Here is a 17,711-nt window from a genome sequence, read left to right on the forward strand (position 1 = left end):
GATGTGAGTCACTTTTCTTGTACTGTATATCTTATTTCCTTTTCAGGCAGTTCCCGGTTATTATAGTTTAAAGAACTTTTAATTAAATTCTTTCTTCAAATTGGATCTTATGTTTACAAATCAACTTGTGGGAAAATTTGGTTTACATGTGTGAATGATGATCCTGTTTATAGTAAAACTGATTTCATCTTTAAAGATAAAAGGAAAGTAGTGTTTGTGATTTGGACAAATTTGATGCTTTATATAGATAATTAGATCCATTGCATATCCTTACAGAAAAACCGGTGTGTCTTGTCAACTTCAGTTATTTCTCCAATGATGCTAGAAGTTCTTCGCAAGCAATTAGTTGACATTGAGGGTCTTCGGTGTGACTTGATCAAAACGATAATGGGTAAGATAACTTATTGGTGATATACAATTTTCCTTATTGTTGATCTAAGATGATTTAGTTGATTTGTGGCTTTGATTTCTTTTGGGTTTTTGTATTTTGCTTTAGCATTTTACCTCGTGTTATTAGTTTTCCCTAAAGAGGATTATATTTGGGTGAAGTACTACAGATCCATGGATATTAATCATTAGAGTTTGGAATTATTAATAAAAACAATTCCTCTTGATGTTATTGTACAGAAAATTCTGTTGTCCCTATACTAACTTGTTTTTTTTAGTACTAAACAATTGTCTTTCATAGACAGCATAACAAACTGAGATTACATTTTAAAGTAAGGGCAGCCTGAGCTGCTACTCACAACTCATGGGTTAGTTGGTAGTTGCTTATCCAGCATTGAATTGAGAGTGATATAAAAATCATATCCTAGACATGTATTTTGTGTATTGTATTGTTTCAGGTAATGCTTACTACCCTTATAAGTTGATTGATGCGGCAAAAGCAAAGCTCAAAATGAAAGCTTGGAAAGCGGGTAAGATGGACATAAAAACTAAAGACAGGTATGGATATCGTGCTAGTGCTTTTTTCATTGGAATTATTGCATTTTATATATCAAAGGTAGAAGTTGAAAAGTTGCTCAGTTGATCAGATGAAGCTAGCCTTTAATATGTAAATTGAAATTCAGGTAATATTGTTAGAAGTTGTTTGAAAAGCTGTTATATTTAGTAGAAAGTAAGCTTAGTAATCTGGCTTGTGATTATTATTTTTGATAGTGAAGTCGCTTGTTTCGTCCTCAAGGAGTTACCCTGCATGGTATGCCAGCACTCATCATGGTGACTAGACTAATTTCAAAGAAATATCTTTTAGCCTGGTCTTGTAGCTGGGTACTTTGTCGTTATGATAAACACTATGACATGTGATAGAGTATAATGGACTAAAAGACAAGCTGAATCCAGCTTTTCCCGCGTCAAAATCCGGAAGAAGAAGTGACTAATTTACATGCACGTCTGCCATCTTGTTTATGACTGGGCCGGTTAAAAGACCATGAACAATTACTCCTTGTCAGCATAGAATGAATACTTCAAGCCAGTTCTCTTCAGTAAAGATTGCATTTATTCTAACTTTTTTCATTACGGAAACATCTAAATTTGAAAGGCAAGGCTTATTTTTATATAAGTAACTTGGCAAATAATTACATAGCCATAAGTTTCTATTTTACGCAGCAACTCAGAATTTGAAAATCACTGTAGCGCTCTTTTGTTTTGGGTTTAGACAGTTTGCTTTGCCCACTACTGGAGAAGAATACGTAAAACACAGCTACAGCCAACAATTCATTTTTGTTGGTTGGTGACTAAACAGGTTGTCCAGCTGCTTGCTGGATTCATTTTTTCACCAAATGGTTTTGCTTTTCTCTGCATTTGTTGAAGTACTCTGCATGATTTTTGGTAGCATGCTAATAATATTTAGCTTAGTTTATATTCAGGATTTTTCCTTTTTTCTTTTGATTCATTATGTCAGACACTATAGTCGATTCATTTAAGGTAGATTCTTGCGCCTACGAGTCGTTTGTTTGGCGGCCTCTGATTGGCTGGTACCGGGAGGTAGGCCGCTCACTCAGACTCATTATTTTCTACTGTGGCTTAGAAAACTAGCAATATTATGTTTATATTTCTTCAATCAACTCACGCTTTGCTCAATATAGGAACATTTTGGTCATAACATAGGATTCGGTATTAATTGTACAACCAAGTTATCTTTTCCTAAAATCAATAAGATGAAACACAAAGGAATTACAACGAGTAAAAGTGAAAAGAGAAGGATTTAATTCTTTATACCTGTTTTTATTTATTATCGGATTTTGCATCAGTAACGCGATTAAGATAAAATAAAACGTGTTTTCATACAACAAATTCACCCTGAATACGCTGTTGCTTTCAGATTTTGGATGCGTGTAAAATGTGAGGAGAAAATGAAGAATATGTCTTATTAAGTTGCATCAGTAAATGATTCAAGTTTGACGGTATTGCTGAGAGAATGAGATCTGCAAGGCGTTGTCGTTGCGTTTGTCGCCTCAGAGAGAGATTTTAGTTGCCAATTAGCGATATAAAAGGTTGCAGTTTCCACAATATTTACCATGTTATATTATCACATTTTCTGAATATGAATACACTGAATTTCCAATATAACTGTCGAACATTTTAAATCCAATATCATATAGTATGTCTGGGCATATCTGATAAGGAAAAAAAAAATAATAATCAGATGGATGCATCTGGTATCGTTAGCTCAGACCCATGCGGGCCGTGGGGAATTCAATCCAGCAAAGAAGTTGAACTCTGTGGAAAGACGACTTCACACTCTTCAACTCAGCCTAAACTTTAATCAGGTTGTTTCAAGATATTGTTTCTAATTTTATTTTATGAATATATTTTCAAATGAAAGAGACACCAGAGACTTATTTGAGTGATATGAAATAATAATCTCAGTGAAAGTAATAAACAAACAAATAATTAAGAAAGATTGACTTCCTATTAGGCTGAGTCAAGTACGGCTGCAACATAATAAGATATATTCTTATATTCTTCATTTTCTCCTCACATATTACACGCATCCAAAATCTGAAAGCACTAGCGTATTCAGGGTGATTTTATTGTATGAAAATACAAGTTTTAATTCATCTTGATCGTATGACTTATTAAAAATCCGATGATAAATAAAAACAGGTGTAAAGATTGAAACTTTTTCTCTTCACTTTTACTCGTTGTAATTCCTTTGTGTTTTATCTAATTGTTTCAGGAAAAGATTATTTAGTTGTACAATTAATACCGAATCCTTTGGTATGACCAAAACTTTATTATCTTTTGGAAAACGTGAGATAAATGAAGAAATATAAACATATTGCATGTTTTCTAAGTCACAGACGAAAATATGACACAATGAGCGAGCGGCCTACCTCCCGGTACCAGCCAATCAGAGGCTGCCAAACAAACGTCTCGTAGGCGCAAGAATCTACCTTAAATGAATCGACTATAGTATGTCCAGTACTATTGCAGTAAAGGTTGCAAGACAAGAGTGACATCAGCAAAATATGAGACATTCCATTTATGCTTCTTGTAGAGTTGTAGAGGACAAGTTTGTTCGTTAGAGGTTCATTGTGAGCAATCTAAAGACTGGGATAGGAATGTAAAGACTGGGATAAGGGGACTTGGAAGACATTAAATGCTCATCTGGATAAACTTCATCGAGACAAATTGAGAAAGGCAGCAGCTAGGGACAAAGCTAAAGCCTTCAGTTAGTCAGGGTGATTCTCCAAAAGTGGTTATTGATGTACCCATTCCTTCAATGCGTGTGACTGCTTTTCCCCCTATCTCCAGTCCTCAGAATTTTCCAGTTACTTCAATCCCTGGATCCCATTCTTCCAAGCCCGATGCCATTGCCAGCTTAGAAGCTCATGTAAATTGTAAATTTGGTCTAATGGTTAATACCATTTCCCAGATTGGTGATTCAGTGAAAGTCCAAATGGGCAAACTTGAAAGTGTTGGTATCGGTGCAAGTGCAGTGTCAAGTGCAGTGCGTTGAGAGGGGGTGGCCACTCGTCCCACCAGCGCTCCTAGACCAAGGTCCTTGCTAAACTCCCCTTGCTCACTTGGGAGGAAGCAAACTTGCAGTTGCTTCTTCTAACCATGCCTGTTGTTTGGAAGTCCCAGGACTTGGAGGATCACCATTGGAAAGGTTTCCGTATAGATGTGCATAATTTGTTATTTAGTGATTCAGATTCGTGCAGGGCCAAAAGGCATAATGGGCGCTTTTCTAACGTGTCAAGGTGAAGTGCCCGAGCGCCCAAAGTTTGAAAGTTCAGCATATGAGCACCAAGCGTATGAACGTGCGATGTATGGATACCTAGTGTTGGGATCTCCGAATTATGAGCACCCAATGTCTGATCGTTTGGTGTGTGAACGCCTAGTGTATGAGTGCTTTTGTTTAGTAGATTTGCCTGTGGGGCTCCCCCACCAGCCACCAAGAGGTTGGTGCCACAGATAACTGGCATAACAGTTGTTTCTCATGTCACTCAGGATCTGTCTTTGGCACCAATTCAGCAACAGTTGAATAATAGTCTTACTCTTCTGCAGAAACCTATGGTGTTGCAAGATCCCTCGAACCTTCAGCTGTCATCAATTTCTTCAGATGAGGAAACTGTTAAGGAGAAACACCCTGCTTAAAATTATTCTGCACTGTTAAATTTTTTTTCTGTTTTCCATCTTTCTTCTCTCCAGCAGCCCTGTCTTCTCTGGGCTCCGCCTTCTTGATGCGCCAACCTGCAGGGACGTCCAAGCTACCTCAGATGGTGCTTTCCTCCTCCAGGAAAGTGTTGACATGCATCGATGCATGGTTGACAGGGAAGAGAGATGTAGGCATGGAAGTTTTTTTGTACGCTTCTCTCTCGTTTGATATGACAAACGTATTTATCTTATGTCACCGGGGAAGCTCCATCCTCGGAAGTTTCTCCTCCTCCCAAGGGGACTTCTCTATTCTCATTGATGTGACACGTTGCTTAGCATTTACTTTGGCTAGGATTTTGTTTACTGCCTCAGAATGGATCATTTGCTTAAAGACGTCTTCAGGGTATTCGAGGTCATGAGTTTCCTTGATTGGACGGTCGGAGCATTGGCCAAAAAGATTGAGGATTGTGCATCTCTATAGCAGAACTTCACTATGGACTGGTTGGGAGTGTTGGCATGCGCGCGCCGACAAGGCTATATGAGATGGCGCACAGGAATTGCAAACATTTTCACAATAGGAGTCCTTAAGGAGAGGGATTTATGGTGTTCATTCCCCTCTAAAGGAGTAACTCCCTTGCAAAGGTCAGCTCTTTATTTGCTCATTTAGACAAGACTAGTCTGTTCCCTCATGCTACTCTGGAGAAGGTGATGGCCGACCTTCAGAAGAAGTCGACTCAGGATTTACTGACGAGAATATTCGCCAATAAGAACTTCAGTTTCAGCGTTGAAAGACCATGATCTAACCTCAGGACAGAAGGGCTTCCCACAAGCTATTATTATTAGTTATTATTATTATATTATTTATTATTATTATTTTTTTTTTTTTTTTTTTTTTTTTTTTTTTTTTTGTTTTTTTTTTTTTTTTTTTTTTTTTTTTTTTTTTTTTGTTTTTTTTTTTTTTTTTGTAGAAGAACCCTCTTTAGGCAAATGCTGTTAAAAAGGATGGCAGAATTAAGCGAGTTGATTTTATATATTGTTTTTTCTATTTTCCTTACAATTCGCTTCTCAGGCTCAGCGATGTTTCTGAGTAACTGGCCAATATTCATATTGGGAATTTTCAAAAATTGTAAATGCTGAAGGAATCTTTTATTAGAACAGGATATCAGGTTCAGGTTAAGCAGGGGTCGTCGTTAGTGCTGGTATTATTCCGTAGGCGTAGTTCAGTTCGGGCCGGGGTCGTCTTTGGTTTAAGGGCTGGTATAGCTGGTATCATGTGACGTTTCGACCTTCTTGTAGGTCATCTTCTGATGAGTCGGTTGAAGAGACTGTAGCAAGAAAGTTTGCGGAATGGTATTTATAGCGGCTCGGACCTAGAGTTGCATTCTCATTGGTCGGGCCGGTCTTGGGCGAAGCCGTGGATCTCGCCTCGAAGGTCTCGGGGATTCTCTCATGCGAGCGCCACAGTAGTGTGCCTAGGGATGAACGTCAGGAATTCCGTCTGTAGCAGGAATCGTATCATCCTGATTACCTGGCAAATGAAAGCCTGCTGCTGTTGTATCATGGAAGGTGTCGCTGATTGGTAAACAAGTGCGAGTGATGAGTGTATGTAGATGATGCTAGTGTAATAGGCTGAGAATAAAAAGCAGATAACCAAAGGTAACCTTTACTTTGATAGAATCAAACAGGATTGGATTGCTCAGCAAACAGTGAAGTTCTATCAGGGCAAGACTAGGGGTATAGATTGTTAACAGCCTCAAAATATTGGTAAACAAAACCTCCAGTTAAAAAATTGTTTAGAATAAGAACAAAGGAATTTAAAAACATTGGATACTACGCTGACAGGAAGTACATGACTGGTTGAGAGAAAACTGCAAATAATAAAAGAGGTGAGCCTTTAGGGTACTCACAGTGACAACAGATCAATGCAATTTTTCGTGGCTGAAAAGTTAACTCCCTGAAAAACTTGCAAAATATTCCTAAAGAGGAGAAAAGAGGGAATGTAGAAGCAATATATTTTTGTTTTTAACTTGGTAAATAGGCTTTTTGCTCAGTTGAACAAGTTTCTTGGTGTCAGTGCTGTTTTTGAAACAGCCAAATGTAGATGGGTATTTTGTAGTTGTTTGTTAGCTATAACAAATGGTATCCTTCATTTGCTTGATTTTTCTTCACTGCCTGTTAATGATAGTGTTTGCAAGAAAGTTGCACATGAAACTGAAGCTATTAGACTTTTTCCAAAAATTATGAAAAAAGGTAATTTGTACAAGTAGTAGTTTTCATCTTAGCATGTAAATCTGTGTTATACCAATCAAAATTATTGTGTTCTATGTCTTCTAGGCCACTTTCACCAGTCCCTGGTACAAGTCACTCATGCAGAGGTCCTTATGAAACCAGTGATTCATCCTTTAGAAGTAATTTACAGCTGATCATGAAACGCGAGTCGAGCCCATCACTTGAAGAACAAGAAGGCAGTTCATCCTCCAGCTTTCTTGATCAGTCTCCACCCAAGAAAAAAATGTTCCTAGATGGTGCCAGTGGTACAAGTACGTTCAGCTAAAAATCCTTTTCTTGTTGTGTTGCAGGATTGGTATACTGTTATTCATGTTTATTTTTATTTTGAAATCTGTTGTTACAAGAATGGCATGTTGAATTAAATGTGTATTTTGTTGTTTTTGGTAATAATCTAGTGGTATTCATCCTGATAAACTGGATCTGTATGTCATTTATTGCAGAGCAGACTACTATGAAACTGAGGGCATCCTGACCTCTCACTGATTGTCTTACTTGGAGTTTTATGTTCAGAAATATGAATTCATTAAAGAATTACAATGCCACAATCTCAATTTTTTGTATGTTGATTATTTTTATCAAATTGACTTTTTATGATGCAGTATCTTTGATTTACTCTGTGAGAATTAGCAGTGCTCATATTACAAGGTTTATTTCCTTTTTCAATCATTATTCTGCCAAACTTAAATTTATTTCTTGATGATGTATTTCAAATGGGGCTGAATTTTGTTTATTAATTGTCTTATTTTGCTTCCTCTTTTTCTAGTATCCTCAGATAAAAAACTACGGTCTTACAAGATGGAGAATATTGTTGAGGGGCTGAAGTTCATTATGAAAACAAACAGAGAGAGGGGTAAATGTATTTCACAGTTCTTTATGCATGTTGTGATTATAGATCTTGCAACCATATTTTTCCATAGTATCCTTAAATACTGCTAGGTAACATTAATACATATCATGAAATGGGGAGATCAATTTATTTTCAACTGTAGTGTAACCAGATTTAAAGATTTAAATTTTTAACTCCCATGTACTAGTAACTTATGATTATCATGGTACCGTAAAAAAATTAATCTTTTTGTAACATTTGATTAACCTATTTGAACTTGAAGTCTTAGCTGATCGAATGCTGGGTTGGCTGATGTATTTTCATGTATTATCATCATAAACAGTTTTGCATCAAAGTTATGTTGAGATAAAATGAGTCATGAATTATCTCTTCTCTATTCTGTCTTATGCTCATTCTATGCCTTATCAGTTCCATTTTTTCTATAATTTTCTAGGTTATCCTGCAGGTTTCATTCTACAACTTCCATATCTACTACTTTTTTAGACAAACTGTTCCTCATCCTTCTCATCACAGGTCCAAACCATCTCAGCCATTGAGATTTCAGCTTTTTTCCATCTTAGCTCTTTCAATTTGGAATTTCCATCTTGATCAAAGACCAAAGTTTGAGGAATATTGAATGGACAATTCTGGTGACTGTTTCTCAAGTTTGTATCTCATTTTTCATCCACTTTTTTTGTTCTTGTCTCATTTACTTCTTTTCACAAATTCAGGTTCTTGCTCTAGCTTTTGCCACTTATTTAAAAACAAATCCTTAGCACTGACCATGTGATAGTAGGAATTTGACTTAGACACAACTAAAATGTGAAATAGTTTGCCTAGTGCAAAGTATTCGAGTTGTATAATCTGATCTCCAGATATTTGAGCAAGGAGTAATTCATTCATTTTCTCTTTTGATGTGTCCTGAATTTCAGGTGTATGTGCAGTACGGTCCCTAATTATGTGAGAATTTGGTTGATCCATGGCCTCACAGAACTGGAAAATAGCAGTTCCATACACATACCTCCTGGGAATAATTCCATTAGGGCCGAGGCAAATGGCAACTTAGCCAGTCAAACTTACCTCCTGGGAATAATTCCCTTAGGGCCAAGGCAAACGGCAACTTACCCAGTCAAACTTTTTAATACTACCCATTTTCAATACTTTCTGTGTACTATACTGTAAATTTTTCTAATATGAAATTGCTCTTATGTGTAAATAAAACATTAAAAAGGTTTTAATAACTTGAAAAAGTTTAAAATTACCCCCAGGATGGTGAAAACTCCCACTCGTAAACACTGCCACCATTGGGTGCAAGTGTACTATACAATACAGTCATTTCCTTTAAAAAAACCTTTTGGATGGAATTTCCTCTACCTATCTTCTGCCAAAAAACCTTCACACTCCTCTATCTAATCCTCCACTAAGAGTTCTTCTGCTGAAGGAAGGCTTTGTGAACCATTTGAGGTTTCGGGGACTGGTGGATCATGTGTGTTTTCACTCCCATTAGGCCTAACAAACTTGGTTATGAGCACCTGTCTGTTTCTTTGTCCATCACTTTCACTATGTAACCGTTTTCATCTAAATTTATTTATTCTACGATAAAAAAGAATTGATGGAAATTCAAAAATGATATGAAATTACAATTTCTTAAAAAGAAATGATAAAAATTCAACATAAAATGACAGTTTCTTGAAACATTTAGATCGAACAATTTCTCTCTCTCTCTCTCTCTCTCTCTCGTCCTTCTCGTCTCTCTCCGTCTCTCTCTCTCTCTCTCTCTCTCTCTCTCTCTCTCTCTCTCTCTCTCTCTCAAATACATTTGCTTCTCTCTTAATCACTCTTTTACTAATCATTTTCATCAAAATCTATTTCAACAATAGAAAAAAACAAATGATCAAATGCCAAAAGTTAGTCAAAACAAGTTAACCTAGGCAAAAAAATTCTTACTTCATGTTCAGCAATTATGGATTTCAAGTTGTTGACTGCTGCCAAAATGGAAGTTGCTCTTTCCTTCGTCTTTAACTTAAGGACAAGCTTTTTAGTTTCGAGAAAGTAGTTCTCCCTCTTCGACTTCTAGGCAGATGCATACAGGGTGCGGATGATCAGAATACACTTCGCAGATCTGCATAATATGTATGAGGATGATGATGATACCGATCATTCATACACTATGCTATGACGTTACAAATGCGTGAAGCAGAGCGTTCCGTTTTAGCTAATGGCTGAGAAGGAAATCTTTCTCTCACATTCCCCCCACCCCTTCTCTCAGATACCAGCAACCCCACCCCCCCACCCCACCTAAAATACTTGAAAAGATAACAGATGTGATGCGTTTACGGCGTGTGACTCGCAGACTTTGAACAGCTTCGCAGATACAGAAAATCTATTTTTGAGAACTAGCGACCGCAAAAAAGGGGAACTGCAGAATTTGACCACATATTTCGGGACCGTACTGTACTTGTTTTAGTATTTTGTGTTTCCTCACATTTAATTATTTATCTCCTTTTCTTAAAACTTGTCTATCTCAGCAGGCTGATTACCCTTGGGACCCCTTTTGGGTTGATAGTCTGTTGACTCTACCATAAGGGTTTTTAGCCTTTATGGATATGAATTCTAATAGCAGCAGGTGGAGTGACAGGTGAAGCTGAGAACACTGCTAACAATAGCCTACTATAAGGCTCATGGAAGTTCTTGGAACTGGAAATGTTCAAAGGGGGAACAAACAAAATGTTCTCTAGTTGTCAGGAGCCTGTTCCTCTATGGGAAACTTAGAGGGTGGGGCCAAGATACTACTAAACAATGGTCATGAAGGCAAAGGATTTCTGAGAAGACTGGTTATAGATGGTCAGATACCAAGTATAACATATTTCAATTTAGTAACAGTACTTATTAGATATTACTGTAAGCATTACATCTTTTAGTTGTGCATTTCTTTTCATGTTTGCAAAATAAATTTTTATTTTTATAACCATTTGACACTTTGGTTGAAATGGTGAACAGATATTAATGATAAAGGTTTTTATCTTTTTTGCAGGTTCAGTTGTACAAGGTAATCATGAAGCAAGAGAAGCCATTGATTTAATGTTTGCCATAGCCACAGTGTTTAGACTGAATGCACTTGCTGAGAAACCAAGCCCCAGAGAGAGAAGAAACTTGTTGTAAGGAAATTTCTTTGTATGGTTTTTATGCCTCACCAGCTTTTGAAATGAAATTTTGCACATAAAAGTATTCTGCATTTCTGCCAGTGTAGCTAGTTAGTCTGTGACTTGAGACCTGACCTTGTCGCAAGTTGAAGTGGGAGTCAGGTTTGATCATTGATGGAGTTATCTTCATCATCATTAATGTGAAATGACGTCTCTATCCTCTCTTGTCAGTCATGTGCAGTTTTTGCCTGAATTCTCTCTGGCCGAGGTCTTCTTTGGCTTTTTTCCAGGATTTTCCAGCCATTCTTACTGGTCTCTTTCCAACACTTTCATATTGACAACTTTTCATAACTGCTCTTTGTTTTGTATCACCATACGTCTGAAGTATTTTAGTCGTAAGATCATAATGTGTATCGTGAAATCCCCAAGATACACCAGCTGTGGATCTTGGCGCTTTGTAATCTTCTCATCAGGGTTGATATTTGCTAATAGCTGGCCAATGATCATATTCTGGATAAGGAAATGGCATCTAAAAATATTACTTTATTTGTATGATAGCAAAAAATGGTGTATGATCACCGTACAGTTCACAAATTGCAGAGTCTGGAGATCAGGATCTGTTCTCATTTGTAGAATACGTATTCATCATCGTTTTCTAAGGACGTAGTGGAATTCCAACATTTCCAACCGTATCAACAGTTCATTCTCAAGGAAGGATGGGCTTGTTCTGGTTGGAATGTGGTCATTAGACAGTATTTATGGTGTTCCGGGTGCTCTGCCTTGTAAGAGCTGAATTTCCATTGGCTGGATCAGGGGATTAAGTCCCTGAGTGAAGCTGTTTCCCAGAGGTGGATGCTCACACTGGTCTTTGCGTGCGGACGTTGGAGACTGGGAGAGTAGTATAAGGAAGGTCACTGCCAGTAGATGCTGGAATTCTGTTCACAAATCTTTGCTTTTGCAGCATATGATCAAAATTATTAGTCAGAAAAACAATTCTGAAAAGACTGAGTAGTAATCCATGGAAAGCTGTGCATGGGATCATTTTCATGAGGTTGATGCAGTGTCATTATATTTTTATCCATGTATTTATTAATTTCTTAGCTTCTTTTTCTTCTGTAATAACTTATCTCTTCTTTCTTTAGTTTCTTTTAGCTTCTGTAACTTCTTTCAAATGAACTCCTTAGACTTTGGAAACTTGAACCTAGCCCTCACAAATCGGAAGGGCCATTTTTTCCTTTTAGATGCCATATTTCTTATTGTTTTAATTACACAGAATTTTTTGTTTGTTTGTATAATAGTTTATGCTCTATGGTATATTTTGCCATTTTTTTCATTGCCATGATTTCAGTTTTTACTATATATATTCCACAGGTTTTTGAGAAAATATTAGGAGAGCTTGTATTCAGCCTCAAAAAGGTCCCCCTATAACTCTTCTTGGATGACAGTATCTATATAATATGCAGGTCAGTGTGTATATATTATCCACAAATACTATATGATTACCATTTCGTTTATGCTGCAAGTACATTTTTTGTAATATGTGGGAAATTAGCTTAGTTTTAAGGAAGTTACCATTTATACTCGTGTATCGTGCGACTTTTGAAACCCTAATTGAGTAGCCGAGAACCAGAAGGTGCTAAGTGCCACCACCACCAAAACCGAGATTTTCACAGAAAACGGTCCATCATAGGCATAAAATATTTTCCCAGTTTGGATTTGGCGCTTTCTGGCCCTACAATATGGTCAAAAACCCCTCAGAAGTCAGTGCAACTTTCGCCTGAAAAATTTGTAGCGCACGGCAGCTAAATTCTCAGAACCAGAAGGTGTCATCTTGCATCGTGTCCAGATTGCCTGGGAAAGCCGTAGCCAATCACAGTGCTTCGTCAATGAGTGAGTAGGCATCTCAGCCAGTCACAGCACGATACGCTCTCTCGAGCCAATCAGCATGCACGAAGCATAGTGTCAGGGGATGCGGCAGAATGTAAACAAAACTTATGGAGTTCAGCTGGTTCACGTCTTCTGTAAACATACGCTCATGGATTTATCCTTTTTACGTTATTTTACGGCTTGTCTGCAGTGCTTTCGTGACAATGATTACTGTTGTTTTTTTTTTTACATTACTTTGAAATATTTTTGGGTGCATTTACATTAATATTGTCGTTAGTTTTTATTATTTTTTATGTTTGTATGTATTGGTATTTTTGGGATATTTTTCTGTATTTTCCCTTAAACTTTGATATTAATACTGATTTTCAGCTTTTTTCTATGTACTTAAATGAGTTGGAACTGTTTAAGGACGTATTTCCATTGATGTTGTTGTCTATTATTTTTTATGTTTGTTAGTATTTTTGGTATTTTTCCAGTATTTTCCAATAAACATGGACATTAATAATGATTTTGAAATGTTTTCTGTGTATTTTCATGATTTGGAACCATTTAATGGTGTATTTCCATTGATGTTGTTGTTTATCATTTTCTATGTTCGTCTATATTTTTGTTATTTTTTTTGGTATTTTCCTAAAAACTTACAAATCTGACACTTACACACAAAAAAACTATGGTCTTTAGCTTTAAAGTGCAACAAACCCCATGTTAATACCTATTATAATTACCGAGCTACAATATTTTAACTTTTAACTTGCAATTACTCATTTTTTTCAAAACGGCTTTTAGCACCTTCTGGTTCTCGGCTACTCAGTTTTGGAGCTAATTTTAAGGGGGTCACATCTTACAGGAGATATAAAATTTGAGTATGTAATAATCACATGCTTTACTTCACTGCTTCCAATAATATTATATGTATTTTCATATTACTATATGTTTGTAATATAAAATACAAACATAGCAATCAATGTTTTGGTTTGGAAATCAGCTGCGAGGTAAGTTTGTTTTGCTGTATAGAACTCAAATCAGAGCGACTTTCTTGCTTCTAGTTAGTGCAAATGAATCTCAAGATCCTCTATTTATATGAGACAAGGTTATTTTACGACATACAAAGTGTTTTCAAGTGGAAATATCACTTTAAAACGTATCGTTTGTGAACAAAATTTAGTTATTTTTTTCATTATTAAATAGCGCTGAGAGCATGTTTATTGTGTAAATGAAAATCAACAGATTCCGTTCGATATTTTCACTTCATCCCATCAGAATACTACAAGCTTTACATATTTATCTTTTATTGGATTGAAACAGTCAAATGTGTTCTTTCATGCCCAATAGTTTTGATTAATACACATTTCTCTCAAATTTTGTTTACTGTCGAGTTTGATGGTACTATACTGAAGTTTGCGAGAGTTTCATCCACGTTGCTGATGCATGATAATAGTTATTAGCGGATCAACATTCTTTCCTCAACTTCAACTAAAACTTACTGATTAAATCTATCAGTATATGCCCTTGCCAATCTTTTATCCATAGCAAGTAAGATATAGTAATGTAGAAATATATCAGTCCTATTCTCCTTAATGTCATTTGTAACATAACAGCTGTTTTGGGCTGTATGCACTTTCAAAACAAGTATATCATTACTAACGTTACTTTTGGCATTCTCTTTTACTTTTTTTAATTTAACTAGAAGATGGGATAGATTAAGAGATGGAGGAAAAGGGATTAGTCTAACTAAAAAATGGAATAGATAAAGAGGAGGAAAACAGGTTTGCCTATTGCTATTTGGTCTCGTAAATTTAACTAGCATCATACATGAGACACGTGATTAAATAATTTTTTAAGGGTGAAAATTTTGGGGGGGTCATATGACATGCGAGATCGCGTGTTACGCGAGTATATACAGTAAAAGGTCCTCCAACACTGTCACAGGTCCTTAATATGTTGCAGTCACTTATATGTGCCAGATGCAGACATTAGATTGTAAAATTGATATGGACCACTGTTGGAGATACCAGAAGTGGTTACTGGAATGACAGTAAGTGAAACATGTTGATCACTTACAACTGCTGAGCAGTTTTTTTTTGTCATTTGTTCATAACAAAGTGCAATTCTCTTGAGTACTTTCTTCCTCCTTTTTTGGCTATTGCTGGGTATTGAAGAAACAATATCTTAAACAATATACTCTGGTTCAAGTTCAGTTAACATTTTCAAGAGGGATTTAATATATTGTTGTGACGAAGTTGCAATTTACACTTGTTTGAAAGAAATGCTTGAAATACTGTATGTTTACATATGCCTCATTTTGATAGCTCTTTCCCTATATGCATATTACATATGTATTTATACATCTGTAAATACTGTTTTTATGTTTGCAACTTACTGAGTAGTTTTACATAGCTATAGTTTCTATCCATCGGCAGCTAGAATTTTGAAATTCAAGGTAGTGCTCTATTATTTTGGCTAGGCAATAACCCTCACCAACTACTGGGGAAAGTGGAACCAACTCAGCACTGGAAATCAGTTGTTTCTGCCATCTGCTACTGTCAACAGTGTTCAGCAGCAGTGGAATTTTTTGGAATTTGTTTACTTCTGGTTGAAGACTTGGAGGTTTTGGTGAGGTTCTCCAATATTTTGGTAGCCATTTCGGCAATATTTAGCTATAAACAGGACTTAATTGTCGAAATAGTCAATTTTGCCTTTGAATTAGACCTTGTCTTAGTTGGGAGTTCGTTAGTAATTTGGCATGTCCGATACTAGTTCTCAAGGTACTATACAAGACTTATTAAATTGTGTTATGATCCACATTCATTTTGCACCAACTGTATGGGTCAAACTTGCTCTCCTAATTTGACTTGTGGGGAATATGATCAGTTGTATAATAAAGCTTGGAAAACTTTAACCAGTCATTTTAATAAGTTAAAGAATAAAAAGAAAAGCAGCCTCTAGGGATAACAGTAAGAAGCATGTACCTAGTGAGGATATTCCTGCTGGAAATGTCTCTAATTTACCTTCTGATCAACTTTCCCACTCATCGATTCAACCTAATCCTAACCCTGGCACCCTTACACCGATCCCAATGGCAGCCTCAAAGTGCGGGCAGACCAAAAATTTTCAATTACGTTACAGGCGATGGAGAATTTGGGACAATCTGTCAAAATATTGATGGAGAAGGTAAGTGGTGAAGTGAGTGCCAATACTAGTGTTGTAGAGGTGGCTGTTCATCCTGCTGATTCTCCCAGGCAAAGATTCCTGTCAAACTCCCCAGCACCTGGGAGGAGGCATACTGGTAGCCCAAGGGAGGTCTGTGGGGTCTGCCCACGAGCAGTCTCCCCCTCAGAGCACCATTGGAAAGGCGTCTTTAAAGAAGTATGGTCACACTCTGAGGAGTCATCCCCCAGCTGCCAGTGGTGATTTGCTTTTGAGTCTCGTCCACTAAAAAGGAGGACTCGTAATGTGTTGCCTTCTCCTGTCCCTCCTAAGAAGGCCAGTGTGTTACAAGAAGACCAACATCCTTCTTGCAGCTTCTGGGACAGTCCAGAATGCTTTTCACACGATGACGACGGCTTAGAGGGTCAGTGTAGTAAGGATACCCTCCTCTAAGATTCGTTCTTCGTCAAGGAAGTTGTCCTCTGGGTGTCCATCTGATGAGACTGCATGCAGGAAAAGTTCTGAGCATCTCTTGGCACTGGATCTTTATCCTCCTGTGTTCCCTTCCCCAGATGGTCCCTATGTATTAAAGTCTAGCTCTAAGAAAGGTATGGCACCCAAGCATTTGTTGGCACATTTGTGTCCTTCTTGAGTGGAAAGGGACTCGTTCCTGCCTTCTGTATCTTCAGTAATTCAAGAGCTCCCATTGGCATAAGAGCCCCTATCGGCACAGGAGTGCCCATTGGCACAGGAGCACCCATTGGCACAGGAGCACCCACTGGCACATGATTTACCTCTGCTTCAAGAGCGCTTACTGGTTCAAGAGCTACCATTGGCGCAAGAGCACCCATTGGCGCCTCAGCTTCCACGAGCAGCTGAGCGCCCATTGGCGCAGCAGTGCCCACTAGTGCATGATTTACCTCTTCTTCAAGAACTCACTGGTCCAAGAGCTCCCACTGGCTCAAGAGCACCCATTGGCGCCTCAGCTTCCACGAGCAGCTGAGCGCCCATTGGCGCAGCAGTGCCCACTGATGCATGATTTACCTCTTCTTCAAGAACTCTCTCTGGTTCAAGAGCTCCCATTGGCGCTTCAGCTTCCATGAGCGGCTGAGCCCCCATGGTCACCTGAGCTCTCGCGAGCGCTCATTGGCGTACTGAATCAAATTGTGGTTGTTCAGCAACCAACTACTACAGATGTTGGAGCTGATTTCCCTACAGTGTTGCAAGGTACATCTGTCATGGATCCATCTATTGCAGCCATGCAAAGTAAGCTGGACAGCATTTTAGGCTTCATGATGCGTACTGCTCCTTCTTGGATACATGTCTTATTAAAAAGAATGGCAGAATTAACTGATTTTATCTTGTAAAGAATTTTCTCTATATTCTTGATAATTCATCTTTAATAATCAGCAAGACTACTAAGTAATTGGCCTATATTCATGGTGTTAGTCTGGTATTTTGAATGTCAAGGTCTGGTATTATCAATACTAAAATATAGTGGTACCTCATTTGTCGAACGTTTATGTCAAACTGTTTTTCAAATAAAATTTTCGAGAAAATTGTGGATTGTTTGTTGAACAAATGCTCGTACTTTGAACTGACTGATTATCTAGTTTATACTTGTATTCGAAGGCCTGCTGGGTCTTACAAACTAAACTATTAAAATATTTTTTTATTTACAGTATATAGTTTAATGATAACCATATTTGACAAAATAAATAAACGTATAAAGCATTTAATATAAAATTTAGCTTTCAATTTAACATTTAGCATAAAAGATGTATAAAATTGTATGTAATTGTGATGATGTCACG

At 37.3% G+C, this 17,711-nt stretch overlaps 1 protein-coding gene across 1 annotated transcript; it reads left to right on the top strand.

Moving 5' to 3' along the window:
• The first annotated feature begins 261 nt into the window (after positions 1–261).
• Positions 262–17,233, top strand: LOC135203022 (uncharacterized). Its single transcript, XM_064232591.1, has 6 exons — positions 262–391; positions 846–945; positions 6,940–7,145; positions 7,658–7,744; positions 10,755–10,878; positions 12,235–17,233. Exons 1-6 carry the CDS (start codon positions 316–318, stop codon positions 12,251–12,253), a joined length of 612 nt encoding a protein of 203 aa, XP_064088661.1. The 5' UTR covers positions 262–315; the 3' UTR covers positions 12,254–17,233.
• Positions 17,234–17,711: the final 478 nt, after the last annotated feature.

This window comes from Macrobrachium nipponense, chromosome 33 (genome assembly GCF_015104395.2).
Source record: "Macrobrachium nipponense isolate FS-2020 chromosome 33, ASM1510439v2, whole genome shotgun sequence".
Lineage (NCBI taxonomy): Eukaryota > Metazoa > Arthropoda > Malacostraca > Decapoda > Palaemonidae > Macrobrachium > Macrobrachium nipponense.